Raw genomic sequence first — 16662 nt, forward strand, 5'->3', positions numbered from 1 at the left:
AAGAAGTTTGAAGAGACTGGTACAACACACAATAAACTCAGATGCCGACGTCCAGGAGGGCTTAAATGTAGGGAGCGTCGAAGGATATTTCGTCTTGCACAAAAAGAGGCCATTAAAAGTGCAGTCGACGTTCAACAAACGGGTCACTGCTCAAACTATTAGGAATGTTTTGAACGCAGCTGATATTCAAAGCAGATGTTCCAGAAAGAAATCATTTATTTCGGGAGTTAACCGAAGAAAACGCTTGCAGTTGGACAAACATTATGACAATAAATCGACTGAATTTTGGGAAACTCTGCTATTTCTAACAAATCCAAGTTTAACTTGTTTCGGTCTGATGGAAAGGGAAAAGTAAGGCGCAAACCAAATACAGAGCTCCAATTACAACATATCCAACCTACAGTATAACATGGGGGAGGAAGCATAATGTTTTGGAGATGCATGGCAGCTTCTGGGGCCGGTGACTTGGCAATCATTGAAGGTGTCTTGGATCATCAGAAATATATCGATGTGTTGCGAGGCCACTTATGTAGCAGTCCACAGAAAGTGGGTCTTGACGCCGTCTTTTACTTTAAACAAGACAACGACTCTAAACATACGGCTCTAAGAATTCGGGAGTGGTTATTATATTATGCTCCGGGATTAAACCGTCGTCCTCCGAATGCGAGTCCAGTGTGCTAACCACTGTGTCACCTCTCTCGGTCTAGAATTTGAGTTACACGAATTAGGGAGAGACTGACCTATTTTTTAAGTAGCCGTACCAAAACTTTTTGATGAGTAGAGCAACAGATTTCATTTTGTAAACTAATATTTTTGTTGTGAAAAACCAATTATGCTAGAAGAATCTTGTGTTTACTACTGTACATTTAAATAAATATAACATTGTCTTGGCACCACCTTTATTTGTTTGTAATGTATACACTTATATAATAGTATGTGTAACAATACTTTGTGGTGCCGCTTTAAGCCTGTAGTGTCCCTATATCTCCAATTGTATTTACTTTTCTATTTTCTCTTTGTCCTGGGAATGCTCTTATGAAGGAAACATTCAGTTGCAAGATAGCAGTCCCTCTGTCCTCTTCACACACTAAATGGAAATGCCGTGTGGCTAGGACCTCCCGTCGGGTAGACCGTTCGCCTGGTGCAAGTCTTTCGAGTTGACGCCACTTCGGCGACTTGCGTGTTAATGGGGTTGAAAGGATGATGATACGGACAACACAACACCCAGTCCCTGAGCGGAGAAAATCTCCGACCCATCCGGGAATCGAACGTGTGCCGTTAGGTATGACATTCCATCGCGCTGACCACTCAGCTACCAGGGGCGGACTTCATACATTTATTAAGGGCATAAAACCAGCCTATCTTGCATTTCTGAAATACGTATTTGCATACGTGCAAATTAATGTCATTTCGCTACCGTATTACATAGTCGTGCAAAGTTGGTACTCTGATGCTATGTATCGGGATGTACATGACTGGGAGTAGGATGCATGCATATCGCAATTCTGTTTATTTTACGAAGGAGATGAGCGGGAATTTTTTGGGCTGGGAGGAGGCGAACTGCTCACAATAGTAGAACCAATACATATAACTGAAGTTATACGAGGATTATTACAAAAGCATGTTTAATTTAATTACCTGCATATCGATTTTTTATTCCTGGTAGATCATACGAGTAGTTTTAGAAATACGTGGTGACGGGTAGCATGGAATGCCCGATTTCGTTAATGATAAATACTACTTAAAGTTAGTCCTAGAAGGAAGTCACCCATCCATTCACTTCTACGTCCTTTACTTGCGCAAGTTAGTAATTGATATACTATTTATGGCAAACCATAGGATAAAGCTGCCTATCTTGTTCATTGTTAGTTATCTGTGAGTATAGAAATTAGATTATCATTGTCTAATGTTAGGGTGTTCCTTTTTGCATCTAAAAGAGTGAGAAATACTCATGTCCACAGTACTTTCATTCACTTGCATATATTTTTAAGAGTTGTGGACTACGCAGTGTTGTACAGTAATTCCACAATGGGGCTCGAGAAGCGACGAAGCGCGGCACGGTACGCGAGCGGTCGACAGAGATGTGATCTGGACGGAGAGAATAGCTGAGCAGCTGGCTTATGCGCGGAGCGAGGACGGAGACATTCCCCGAGAGATCAGGGTGGCATAATCCCCGGCCGCTACATTCGCTGTAGGCGAGAAGGTGTAGTGGATATGGGCGTGGGACTGTTCACAGACACAGGTCGCGCCAGACACGGTAGAGCCACAGTCCGCCAAGTGGGCCTGGCACGCTCCACTGATTCGAGGCTGCTGATCTCCCCAGGGGAGGCAGGTAAGAAGGGGCTGACGCGACACGCGCGGGGGTAGGCAGCCTGTAGCAGTCAACGAACCACGCCCGCCTGTTGACACTGGCCTGGAACTGGCATCTGGCTCATGGGAGAGGACTGAACTGAGGTAATGAGCTTCTATATCTAGATGGATACTCTGCAAATCACATTTAAGTGCCTGGCAGAGGGTTCATCGAACCACCTTCACAATTCTCTATTATTCCACTCTCGTATGGCGCGCGGAAAGAACGAACATCTACATCTTTCCTTACGAGCTCTGATTTCCCTTATTTTATAGTGGTGATCGTTTCCCCCTACGTAGGTCGGTATCAAAAAAATATTTTCGCATTGGGAGGAGAAAGTTGGTTATTGGAATTTGGTGAGAAGATTCCGTCGCAATGAATAACGCCTTTCTTTTAATGATGTCCAGTCCAAATCATGTATCATGCAGTAGAGTCGGCCAAAGTACGCCACGCTACCCAACTCTTTCACATGACTAATAGGCTAATAGTGTACCACACGGGGAACGCACAAGGCTTCGTGTGGTGCAGCAGTAGTGGGCAACTTGTTCTGCAATACCTCGCCATCAAAGAGCTATCCAATGGACGAATGACGAGAGTCTGTGCAGTTGACAGCTGCATTGCCCCAAATGCTCTCCAGCGGTCGTGGTGCATGTGACCGCACCATTTGCAATCATCTCTCCCTCTCTCGCCACACGCTCAACATGATTCCACCCACCTTTTACTTGGGCAAACCACGCTACATTCTAGGCACTGCGTGTGATAAATGTTTTGTGTTGAGGTGTGCACGTGGAACTTTCTTTACATTACAGTCATTATCGCTGTTTGATTGGTTGTTGTTGTTGTTGTTGTTGTTGTTGTGGTCTTCAGTCCTGAGCCTGGTTTGATGCAGCTCTCCATGGTACTCTATCCTGTGCAACCTTCTTCATCTCCCAGTACCTACTGCAGCCTACACCCTTCTGAATCTGCTTAGTGTATTCATCTCTTGGTCTCCCTCTAAGATTTTTACCCTCCACGCTGCCCTCCAGTACTGAATTGGTGATCCCTCGATGCCTCAGAACATGTCCTACCAACCGATTCCTTCTTCTAGTCAAGTTGTGCTACAAACTCCTCTTCTCCCCAATTCTACTCAATACGTCCTCATTAGTTATGTGCTCTAGCCATCTAATCTTCAGCATTCTTCTGTAGCACCTCATCACGAAAGCTTCTATTCTCTTCTTTTCCAAACTATTTATCGTCCATGTTTCACTTCCGTACATGGCTACACTCCATACAAATACTTTCAGAAACGACTTCCTGACATTTAAATCTATACTCGATGTTAACAAATTTTTCTTCTTCAGAAACGCTTTCCTTGGCATTGCCAGTCTAAATTTTATATCCTCTCTACTTCGACCATCAGTTATTTTGCTCCCCAAATAGCAAAACTCTATGTACGTTATCCTCTGTTCACTAAGAACTACGTTGCTTTCGTCAATTATGCATTTTATTATCTTACATAGCCCTACTTTTGTGATGTGGATGATAGGATTTGACTCTTGCTCTACACGTGTTTTTTAAATGCATGAACATGATTGGACATTAGGTCAACTTTAATAGATTATGCACTAAACTTTTGTTGTCCTGGGACACATGTTTGTGTGTGGTACTTTCATTAGTTGGTCTCCATACTTTTTCTTTGCAGATGTCTGTGGTGTTTTCTTAATGATACATATAGACATTTTGATTATTGTAGTTTGTTATTTGTACACATTAATTGTAATGACCTTGGTCCAATCTGGCACATTCTCTTCAAATATCTTGGGTAGCAGCCTGGTGTTCAGTTCTCTGATTGTGTGAGGTAAACAGAGAGTAGGTTTGGTGCCCCAGAGGATGCCTCCATGTTATCTGTTTTTGTTGTGATGAATGTATACAAGGTTGGTAATTCTTAACCTCTGTTACTCCATTGAAACCTTTGGTTCCTTTTGGAATGCTGTGAAACGCTCGAGTTAGGTGTGATTTTTTGTTGGTATTGTGCCACACTATCCTCGTTTTTGAAGTGTGAGATACACACTCACACACGATACAAAAAGAAATCTACGAGGTGCATTCAAGTTCTAAGGCCTCCGATTTTTTTTCTAATTAACTACTCACCCAAAATCGATGAAACTAGCGTTACTTCTCGACGTAATCGCCCTGCACACGTACACATTTTTCACAACGCTGACACCATGATTCCATGGCAGCGGCGAAGGCTTCTTTAGGAGTCTGTCTTGACCACTGGAAAATCTCTGAGGCAATAGCAGCACGGTTGGTGAATGTGCGGCCACGGAGAGTGTCTTTCATTGTTGGAAAAAGCCAAAAGTCACTAGGAGCCAGGTCAGGTGAGTAGGGAGCATGACGAATCACTTCAAAGTTGTTATCACGAAGAAACTGTTGCGTAACGTTAGCTCGATATGCGGGTGCGTTGTCTTGGTGACACAGCACACTCGCAGCCCTTCCCGGACGTTTTTGTTGCAGTGCAGGAAGGAATTTGTTCTTCAAAACATTTTCGTAGGATGCACCTGTTACCGTAGTACCCTTTGGAACGCAATGGGTAAGGATTACGCCCTCGCTGTCCCAGAACATGGACACCATCATTTCTTCAGCACTGGCGGTTACCCGAAATTTTTTTGGTGGCGGTGAATCTGTGTGCTTCCATTGAGCTGACTGGCGCTTTGTTTCCGGATTGAAAAATGGCATCCACGTCTCATCCATTGTCACAACTGGCGAAAATAAAGTCCCATTCATGCTGTCGTTGCGCGACAACATTGCTTGGCAACATGCCACACGGGCAGCCATGTGGTCATCCGTCAGCATTCGTGGCATCCACCTGGATGACACTTTTCGCATTTTCAGGTCGTCATGCAGGATTGTGTGCACAGAACCCACAGAAATGCCAACTCTGGAGGCGATCTGTTCAACAGTCATTCGGCGATCCCCCAAAACAATTCTCTCCACTTTCTCGATCATGTCGTCAGACCGGCTTGTGCGAGCCCGAGGTTGTTTCGGTTTGTTGTCACATGATGTTCTGCCTTCATTAAACTGTCGCACCCACGAACGCACTTTCGACACATCCATAACTCCATCAGCACATGTCTCCTTCAACTGTCGATGAATTTCAATTGGTTTCACACCACGCAAATTCAGAAAACGAATGATTGCACGCTGTTCAAGTAAGGAAAACGTCGCCATTTTAAGTATTTAAAACAGTTCTCATTCTCGCCGCTGGCAGTAAAATTCCATCTGCCGTACGGTGCTGCCATCTCTGGGACGTATGGACAATGAACGCGGCCTCATTTTAAAACAATGCGCATGTTTCTATCTCTTTCCAGTCCGGAGAGAAAAAAATCGGGGACCTTAGAACTTGAATGCACCTCGTAGTGTGAGCGGCGGAGTAATGCAGTATGACAGACTTTCTGGCCTCTTCCCACACTTATTATGGGGCATTAAACCAACCTTTAATTTCTGAAATCTGAATTACCATACATGCAAATTAATGTCATTTCACTGTCGTATTACACTGTTACGCAACGCAGGTAATCGGGTGTTATGTATTGGCGTGCACATAATCGGGGGCAGAATGCATGCATATCACAATTCTGTTCAGTTCACGTAGGAGATGAGCGAGATCTTTCGGGCCGTGAGGCGGCCAACCGTTCACAGTAGCAGGACGTGGGGGGACTACCGACCCTGGCTGGCGACTTTCTCTGTTGATGTCAGGTCTCAGGAGCCAGAGCGACTGATGCTCGCTATTTTTACATTTGCTTGGGCGGTTTTCACACGAAGAATTTTGATTTGTGCAGCTCGGCACCACAGCTGTGCTATTATTTTGGACATTTCGGAAATTTTGGAACACGTATTATGTTCGAGTATAAAGACATTTCTAGAGCCTAGAAATCTACTCTGTAGGAATCAGCATGGGTTTCGAAAAAGACGGTCATGTGAAACCCAGCTCGCGATATTCGTCCACGAGACTCAGAGGGCCATAGACACGGGTTCACAGGTAGAGGCGTTCGATACAGTTCCCCACAGACATTTAATGAACAAAGTAAGAGCATATGGACTATCAGACGAATTGTGTGGTTGGATTGAAGGGTTCCTAGATAACAGAACGCAGAATGTCATTCTCAATGGAGAGAAGTCTTCCGAAGTAAGAGTGATTTCAGGTGTGCCGCAGGGGAGTGTCGTAGGACCGTTGCTATTCACAATATATATAAATGACCTTGTGGATGACATCGGAAGTTCACTGAGGCTTTTTGCGGATGATGCTGTGGTATATAGACAGGTTGTAACATTGGAAAATTGTACTGAAATGCAGGAGGATTTGCAGCGAATTGACGCATGGTGCAGGGAATGGCAATTGAATCTCAATGTAGACAAGTGTAATGTGCTGCGAATACACAGAAAGATAGATCCCTTATCATTTAGCTACAATTAGCAGGTCAGCAACTGGAAGCAGTTAATTCCATAAATTATCTAGGAGTACGCATTAGGAGTGATTTAAAATGGAGTGATCATATAAAGTTGATCGTTGGTAAAGCAGATGCCAGACTGAGATTCATTGGATGAATCCTAAGGAAATGCAATCCGAAAACAAAGGAAGTAGGTTACAGTACGCTTGTTCGTCCATTGCTTGAATACTGCTCAGCAGTGTGGGATCCGTACCAGATAGGGTTGATAGAAGAGATAGAGAAGATCCAACGGAGAGCAGCGCGTTTCGTTACAGGATCATTTAGTAATCGCGAAAGCGTTACGGAGATGATAGATAAACTCCAGTGGAAGACTCTGCAGGACAGACGCTCGGTAGCTCGGTATGGGCTTTTGTTGAAGTTTCGAGAACATACCTTCACCGAGGAGTGAAGCAGTATATTGCTCCCTCCTACGTATATCTCGCGAAGAGACCACGAGGATAAAATCAGAGAGATTAGAGCCCACACAGAGGCATACCGACAATCCTTCTTTCCACAAATAATACGAGACTGGAATAGAAGGGAGAACCGATAGAGGCACTCAAGGTACCCTCTGCCACACACCGTCAGGTGGCTTGCGGAGTATGGATGTAGATGTAGATGTAGAAATAGTCGCCGAGCTCCACGGGATAGCTGACAGAACGGCGCCACGCGTAACACCCAAATTATAATCCGTCGGCACCCATTGCCGGTAGGTAAGCTTTCCTTGCAAAGTGCTGGCGGAGGATATCATAGGCGGCTCGAATGTTACGTCAGCACACGTTTGCAGTCACCATCGTGATTTGCTGGGAAGGAATGGTATTGCCGGCCGGAGTGGCCGTGCTGTTCTAGGCGCTACAGTCTGGAACCGAGCGACCGCTACGGTCGCAGGTTCGAATCCTGCGTCGGGCATGGATGTGTGTGATGTCCTTAGGTTAGTTAGGTTTAATTAGTTCTAAGTTCTAGGCGACTGATGACCTCAGAAGTTAAGTCGCATAGTGCTCAGAGCCATTTTAACCAAGGAAAATATTACCAGACTGATATTTGCGGGGTGTGTCTGAGATTTACATCTTACAACACAGATACAGGTTTTAAGCCGATTTCGGAAAGAACTGCAGAGTGGCTGCCGCGATGGTTGCTTTAGAAAAGTCGCCTATTGAGGCCCTGTCCCATCCTTTCCCAATCCGAGCCAGATTCGAATCCAGTTTCGGGTGGGGGAAGGGGGATGAAAGGAGTGGTCATGGGGGTTGTGACCCCCCCCCCTCCCACCTAACGTCAATTTTATTATAAGTGTTCATATTTTTCACCATCACCATCATCATCATCGTCACCGTCATCATCATCTTCTGAGTATTCTACTGCTAACGTGGCTTCTCGCTTCCCGATTTCCACTTCTTCAGAGCATGCCAGTCTCCCTGAAGCCCTCTCATATCTATCACGTCCCTGACGTCTCGACTCCAACTCCTCCTAGGTCGCCCGCGGTTTCATCTTTTCGCTGTGGAACAACTGCCAGACCTTCTCTGGCCATCGGCTATCGTCCATCTTTTCCAGATGTCCATACCATTTTACACGTTTCAACTCTGTGGTGTCCATTATTTATTTGTCGACACTCAGAGCCTCTCTTATGTTGGTATTTGGTACTCTGTCCGTCAAGGAAATGCCACAACGTCGTCTCTAAAAGTCAATCGCTAGTGCAAGCAACTTGTTTCTATGACGCTTGTTTATTACACACTTTCTGTCCCTTACATTGCAATTTTTCAACAACTGAACGACGTATTACCGTTATAATTAGTTCTTAGTTGGTCCCCCTTTCCTGTTTATGATCTCTTGCATTCTCCTTAGCACGTGCTTCACAATAAATTCAGTTATTTGCACTGTAATTTTACACTGTGCTTAAATCGACTTCCGTCTGTAAGTATAACCTTCTCCCAGAAATCAAACCCACTGGATTTATGTTCTCTTGAAAATGCAACTCCCTTCCTTCTGTTGATTTTACTGATACATGGTTTTCTCCGGGCTGTTCAGTCTCCTTACGTACCTTCTAAAGCACATTTATTACAGTTTGTGCTAAAACATACTTTCGTGTATGCATCTGAACTGTAGTAGCAAGTTTTAGAGCGCTTAGCTTTGAATTTTTCTTGACTGCTTTAAGTAGCTTTCGCTTTCCCGCCTCTGATAGAACTGCAGGGCGACCTCTTCGTGACACGCTTTCGTACGTTTTTTTCTGTTTAAACCAGTATATAATACGCTTGGCTGTACTGGCAGGGCTGACAATGGTTTCTCCAATTTATTGAATTATATATTAGATTGCATACCACTATTTTTCAAACTCGATGCATGTTAGTTCCCTGTTGTTCGGGCGTCAGTCACAGATCTTTGAATACTTCTGTATAAAGAGGGTAGGCTGTGTGGAGAACACATCGATTGGTTGTATGGCGCCCTCTATACGAACTACGTATATAACGTTTGAAGGAAAGTAAAAAGCTTCAAATTTGCACAGGAATTACATGAAATAAAACATATGTAAAATTCATTGCATTGCTGTCCTTAAACCCGACAAACCACCGTCCGCTGTCTCCTCCTACCGTCCCATCAGCCTTACCTCGGTCTTCAGCAAGGTCCTGGAATTCCATCCTTACCCGAAGCATCCACCAGCATCTCCGCCAGCACTGCCTCCTTCCCGTTACCCAGTGTGGCTTTCGGCCGTCCCTCTCTACCGATGACCTTCTCCTTCACCTCACTCATCTCCTCTCCGAACAGCTTAATTCCCGTCGCTCCGCTATCTTCCTCTCCCTCGACCTCGAACGCGCCTATGACTGTTTGTGGCATTCCGGTCTCCTCTTCAAGCTCCAAACCTTCGCCCTTCCTATTAACTACATCCATCTGATCGGGTCCTTTCTTTCCCAATGTCCTTCCTACGTCACCATTCATAACACGGATTCCTACACCTTCTTCCCCTCCGCCGGTGTGCCCCAAGGTTCCGTCCTCTCCCATCCTCTGTACCTTTTGTATATGGCGGACATGCCGCCACCTTCACCCCCCCCATCCACCTTCTCCAGTACTCCGATGACACCGCCTTCCTTGCTCTCGCCCTCACCCTGCAGCGCTCCCAACACCTTCTCCAGTCCCATCTTGACCGATTCACCACTTGGTGCAACCAGTGGTTGCTTAAGGTCAATCCTTCCAAAACCCAGGCGATCATTGTAGGCAAAACCACCCCTTGCTTCCGCCTCCTCTACTTCTATGTCACCGTCTATGGCCGTCCCATCGCCCTCACCCCCACCCTTAAGTATCTTGGCGTCATCCTTGACCATCGCCTCTCCTGGACCCCCCACCTCCGGACAATCCAAGCCAAGGCACACTTCCGACCCCATCTCCTCAAGCTCCTTTCTGGCCGTACATGGGATCTGGACCCCTCCACCATCCTCCACACCTATAAATCCCTCATCTGCCCTATCCTCTGCTACGCCCACCCCGCCTGGATCTCCGCTCCTCCTCCCTTTCACAAATCCCTTCAGATCCTTGAACGCCATGCTCTTTGCCTCGCCTATCGCATCCGTCTCCCCTCCGCCACGCGGATCCTGTACGACCTTATTCCGTTCCCCCACCGCCTCCTTTTCCTCAAACGGATACGGATGCTCTACACCTCCCGTAAACTCGATCCTCCTCACCTGCTTGTCTCTCCCATCCTCTCCCGCCCCCACCCACTGCCGCACCTGTATTTCCACATCCCACCTGCTCTCCATCTCTCCACTCTCCTTACCCTCTCCCAAGGTGGCTTCTGCCAGCTCCCCCTCTCTGATGATGCCCTCCTCCCCTCCATCTACCCCTCCTACCAACTTTGTTACTCCCCTCCCACTTCCTGTGTTTGTTCCTATGGGCACCCTCTCTCCCTTCTCTCCCCCTTCCCTCCCTCTTCCCTTTTTCCCCCTCCTCCCTTGGGCTTCCCCTACCCCCATACCTTCATTCCTCCCACCATCTCCCCTGCTATTGGCATCTTTGCTCTCTCCTCTCCCTCCTCCACCACCTTCTTCCCCTCTTGGCAGGTCCCCGGACTCGCACACGTTAAGTGGACATTCGCACACCGGAGATCATCGCCATCAGTTTCTCGTGTGTGTGCCATCGTGTTTGTGATTTAGTGTTTTTCGCCGCCACGCTCCTTCGTTGACTTTTACCGTCTAAGTCATCAGTGTTTGTGTGCAGTGCCGATAGTTTTTCGTGTTTTTTCGTCGAGTGTGAACGGCTTCGTGTTTTTTTTAATTTTTGTATCTACTGTTTTTTAAATACCAATCTGTTACTTTTCTGTCTTCCTTGTCTCTTTTATTGTAATGCTTGTGGCTGAAGAGCGGAGTAGATCTATCCGCTGCCAGCCCACCTTTGTATGAGGTGAAAAATAACAATACAGATAAAAAAAGGGGCTACTCCGTTCCCCCTGGGTGAAACCTTACACTGTTTCCTAACAACAGGTTCTTCATGACGGCTTGATCATTAATCATGTTGTTGGTGGCATTCTTGTGATGGCAGCAAATCTCTAGTTCTTCTCGCATCTAAGCAGAAACTTCACATTAGATGTCAAAGTCGGCGCCTTATGTTTCGTTGTAGGTAAATGAGCAGCCGTACGCAATTTCTCTGTGGTATGTTTTCTGCCCAACGCGACATGTTCCCCAATCCTAATTTCCAACCTCCTTCCTGTTTGGCCAATAAAAAAGGCCTTATAGTCTGGGCAATCAATCTTATAGACTCCAGAAGCGTGAAATATGTTCTTTGCATCTACAAAGTGTTGCAAAATACATCCTAAGCTATTTTTGGTTCCAAAAGACACTGTTACATTGTACTTTCTAAAGATAGCTTCTATCCTTGTACTCATTTTTAGAAGCATGTACATTGTTATTGGTTTTATTGTACTTATAAGTAAAATCTGTTTGAAGTGACACACAGACTAGTACTCTCTACATCTGCAACGGAATGCCAAGTCACACCAACCATCCATCTGGCTGACATCTGGCGCCACTATTCACTAAAATAAGAGAAACAACATACCCATCATGATTTTTAAATAAAGAAAAAAATATTACAAAGATAAAAACATTTAAATCAGACCAATTCTAATAGTTGCATATAGCATGTGCCTGCCTCTTTGTGTCTTATAAATAAAATTAAAAAAAGGTTTTATTCATCCGATGTTACATATGAGTTTAAAGAATAAAACAACTGACTCACAAGGAGTCAACCCGAAAATTTTCTAAATTTTCTATGTTTACTGGAAAATATGAAATAAATCGGGCAGCAATGTAAAGAATTGTACTTATGTTTTACTTTATGTCATTCCCATGCAAATTTGAAGCTTTTTAATTTCCTTTAAATGTTATATACGTAGTTCATAAAGAGGGCGCCATACAACCAATCGATGTGTTCTCCACACATCCTACCTTCTTTATACAGAAGTATTCAAAGAACTGTGACTGACGCCCGAACAACGGGGGACTAACATGTATCGAGTTTAAAAAATAGTGGTATGTAATCTAATATGTAAGCCATATAGGTTATGCCCTGAGCTGTAAATTTTTATTGTATCACCTGACCATGCACTTCTTGTATTTTTAGTATTGATAATGGCTAGGCACTAGCCAAAATCTGGATTTGCGTAATAAAACCTGCAAAAAAAGGGCGACTGATTGCTGGGCTCTATCATTTATAAACCTGTACATTATCCTGTCACCTTAATCTTTTGTATCAAAAATTGAAAGTCGTTACACTGAATCGTGAAGCAGAACCAACAGACAAAGATACATAAAGACTGAAGTCCGAATCGGTCGAGTCCCAAAAATAATGACTCTGGGAACTGAACTGCTCGTTTCTAATAAAATAAGATTATATTCAAACAATTTTATTTGAGCGACAATTTCCTTAAGACGGATTCTTCACAGACAATGACGTGTAAACGAAGATGTCAATGCTCTACATCCAGTTATCCGATTGAGATAGGCATCAGTTCCATGGAACACAGTAATAAATAAATTTAAAAAAAGAAAAACGAGGAACAAAAGCTAGATATACTTCCGGTTGTGTCCGAGTATCCGCTTAAGGTTAAAAAGAGACACTTAGTTGAAGAATAATTTTTTTAAATAAAATGTAGTTTTCTCATCATATCCGCCTCACACTCTTAGGAAAAAGCAGGTTTATAGGTTATATTATTAAAGTCAATGCAGTAGTATTGTATTAATTATTAAATGGAAGATAATAAAGTTACGTCCGAACGATATTTTTTGAAATAAAAGGTAAAACTATTTTATATCATTCTGCGACTTTTCGTATGAGAAGGCATCTCTTCCCCTTTTCCTGCGAATCCGAAATAACGAGCAATTCATTTTTTGTGCAAAGATAGCAAACTGGAGCAGCATGGGGAAAAAAGCAAACTTGAAAGTTAAGAGGCACCCCTAGTCTGATGTTTTATTTTTGGAAGAAATGTGAAAATCGTAAGTTTTAAGTAAACTTTCTTACACTACAATCAAATAAATGATATAAAGTTAGCTTGAAACTAGTCGTTAAATCAAGCAGATGAAACCTAAAAAATCGACAAATAACAAAAAATAAGAAGAAACAACAACTTGCCTTGTGATAAATATGTGTTCTACAGTTGATCTAAACAGCGAAGATATAGTAGGGACATCCTGTACATAGATTTGGGGAATCTTTATTAAAACGACATTACAGATTCACAATACGTTTTTATTGAGGAGAAATCTCGTCGTTTAATACTAGATAATGCTTTACGTTACATTTTTGTCAGAGAAGGATTGCGCACATTGACATACACTACGTTACAGTCATTACAGATTTCCAGACGTTTTTGTCTATCACTGTAAATTCCTCGTCGAACGTACCTATAATGTTTACGCTCTTGACGCGTGATACGAAGAACAAAGATTTTTACCGTTCCTATTATTTTATGTGTGCATGTGTTATTGTTGTGGGATGATCCGTAAGACAATGTGGTTCATTAAACATCCATCTTTTAGAGAAATTCTCTGGATTCTGACATCGTTTCAGAAACGTGTCAACTGAAAATTATTCTGGATAGTAAACTAGAAGATCATATTTCACTGAACAGTAAGGTCATTATTCGGCGAAATATGAACTTCTTCAAAAGCAGTCAGCTGTGTTATAAACAGACGCAGGCTTTTCGATGTAACTAACACAAAAGTGACTCAGTTCTTATCTTAGGGACTTGTTTTAGCTGTTTTAATTAGGTGCTAGGTCCAATTATACTTAAGCATTACTTTCCGTTACATCACTTTTTGTTGTAGGGCATCAACACGCTAAGGAACATTCTCCACAACGACAGTTAGTTAACATCACTTGTACTAAATAACTTATATATAAATTTAAACGTAAACAGTCGGCTTATTATGAACCTGTCGGTTCGAAACCGAAAAGTAAGCAGTCCCTCTTTCTGGTGGGCAAGAATAATATACTAGTTCAAATGCAGAAAAGGTCTGTGTACGTTGAAAATTTTGAGAACTGGATTCATATTATGTATGTGATCTCCAGACACATAAACGCTGAGTTGACTGTAACTGTGATGCGTGTAAATTTAACTATTATTAATGTATCCAAAAGCTGTAAAGGAACCTTACCACAAATGTACTCGTTAAATGTTGGAAGTTAAACTGTCCCCTACTTGGAAAACAAGTTTATTTCATTTACTGCATGAGGGTTTTGAAGTGGACAGTTGCTTCCCTTCTCTCGAAGAGTATTCCAGCCTTGCATATGTACTTGCATTCAACCAGACGTGCTTTCTAAAAAGTAGTGTTATTACATCCTGCTTCTTCCTGTTTGTCAATCACGATGAAAACTCTGTGTAATAAAAATGACATCACGACTACTTATTGAAATGTTTGTTATGTGGTAATAACACAGAGTTGCTAGCACAAAAGCTAAAGAAAGGAGGAAAGAAGTAGTTTTAAATATTTCGTCTCACCTCATGCGCGTGACGAAGATGGGCGTGAAGTGTAGCGGCGCCCACAAGCCCAGGTCGGAGTGCTTCACCTCGTCCCAAGACGAATACTTAACGAGGGAACACGCTGGCGACGCCACCGCTGCAATCAAAACACCCCCACACATTAACAGCAGCCACTTCTAAATTATACACATAGCTATTTAAAGACCACATCTGACAAGATTCAAGATTTTAAATCGCGTTCTTGAATAATATAAAGGCAATTTGGTATTGTTTTTACATGTTCGAATAATTAGAATCAGTGGAAACGTTAAACTGAATCTACAAACTGTTTCCATGTTCCTATAAAAATATTTTAACACAGAAGTATTATTCAATCCCTTTTGCATCCAGATGTATAACTGAGAGTATGCCATTGCAAATAATAAAATACATTTTGCAGTACAGAGTCTATACAACATTTTCTACACCATGACAAAATAGTCTGCTAATGTTTACTTCTCATTCCCAATGCTTTACACCAGTTTGGGAAATACAGATGTGTAGACAACGAGCTCTGAAGAGCCGTGATTTAATTAATTTGAGGAATCCTATCTTCACCTATGCTGTTAATTGTTAGGTTTAAAGATTTATCAAGTTTTATGTGACTAAATACACGGTAAGTGCACACAGTCGAGTGTTTTGGCGTTTGACAAATTTTAGCTGTGATTCGCGAAATTTAAAAAAGATAATATGAGCTAACCTGTTTTGAGGATATGATTTCGACAGCATTCTAATTGTTGATAAAATTTCAGTACTAATTTATTACAGATAATATGTTGGATTTGACTGCACGAGCCGACCACTGTGGCCGAGCGGTTCCAGGCGCTTCAGTCCGCAACCGCGCTGCTGCTACGGTCCCAGGTTCGAATCCTGCCTCGGGCATGGATGTGTGATGTCCTTAGCTTAGTTAGGTTCAAGTAATTCTAAGTCTAGGGGACTGATGACCTCAGATGTTAAGTCCCATAGTGCTTACAGCCATTTTTTTTAACTGAACGAGAGTAGATGTCAACACAATACACGCTGTCCTATTTGTAAACAAACTTGATTCAATCATTCACGGTACTATTCATCCACGTTGCTATTGCACTTGGGCGTTATCGGAAACAGGCGGTGACATTACAGCAAACAAGCATAGTGGTGACTAAAGGAAACGTATCGCACTATCAATGCTTTCCAGTCAGTTGTGCTTATACGAGGGCTATTCAGAAAATAAGGTCCCATAGGTCACGAAATGGAAACCACAACGAAAACCAAAAATGTTTCATTTGCATCAGTTAGCTACACATTCCAGCTACTTCTCTCAATAGTGGCCTGTCAGACTGAGGCATTTGTCCTAGGATTGTACCAACTTGCAATGTCCTCGTAAATTGGCGTTCATGCCACCTTTGTGACCTTCGTTGACCTTCAAAGACTTTACTGTTACACATCATTGGATTCGTCTCGATAGCTGCTATCAGAAAATAGGTACCAAATTATAGCATCCTATTAAAAAAAAAAAACAAATAAAACAAAACAAAGCTGACCTTCATATTACCTAGCAACAAAATACCAATGTATATTACGACCCCCATTGTCCCATGCAACTTTTGTCCCACAAACTTTTCAGCTCATATCATACTTTCGGAGTTATTCTTGGAGGCAATAATTAGTGACTCACCCTATATATTGCGAATTTCTTTGGTGAATATGTGCATTTTGGTGGTGCGGATAAAATACCTAACTCCTTGAAGAGGCACGTACATGACGACTGAAAGTGACAACCATTGTCGTAGCGGCCCCTTATCATTTAGAAAGCCTGCACAACAGACAAGCAAGGTGGGCTGCTGACCTCCCTTCAAGAACTC

General features: G+C 43.1%; 1 protein-coding gene across 1 annotated transcript in view; it reads right to left on the reverse strand.

The window, feature by feature from the left end:
* The window catches only part of LOC124722284 (voltage-dependent calcium channel gamma-7 subunit-like), a 183629-nt gene that overhangs the window by 90054 nt on the left and 76913 nt on the right, over nucleotides 1–16662 (reverse strand). Inside the window, exon 3 of the mRNA XM_047247470.1 lies at nucleotides 14798–14915. Within this exon, the coding sequence (XP_047103426.1) occupies nucleotides 14798–14915 (118 nt within the window). The remainder of the gene's footprint in view (nucleotides 1–14797; nucleotides 14916–16662) is intronic.

The sequence above is a fragment of the Schistocerca piceifrons genome, chromosome X (genome assembly GCF_021461385.2).
Source record: "Schistocerca piceifrons isolate TAMUIC-IGC-003096 chromosome X, iqSchPice1.1, whole genome shotgun sequence".
Classification (NCBI taxonomy): domain Eukaryota; kingdom Metazoa; phylum Arthropoda; class Insecta; order Orthoptera; family Acrididae; genus Schistocerca; species Schistocerca piceifrons.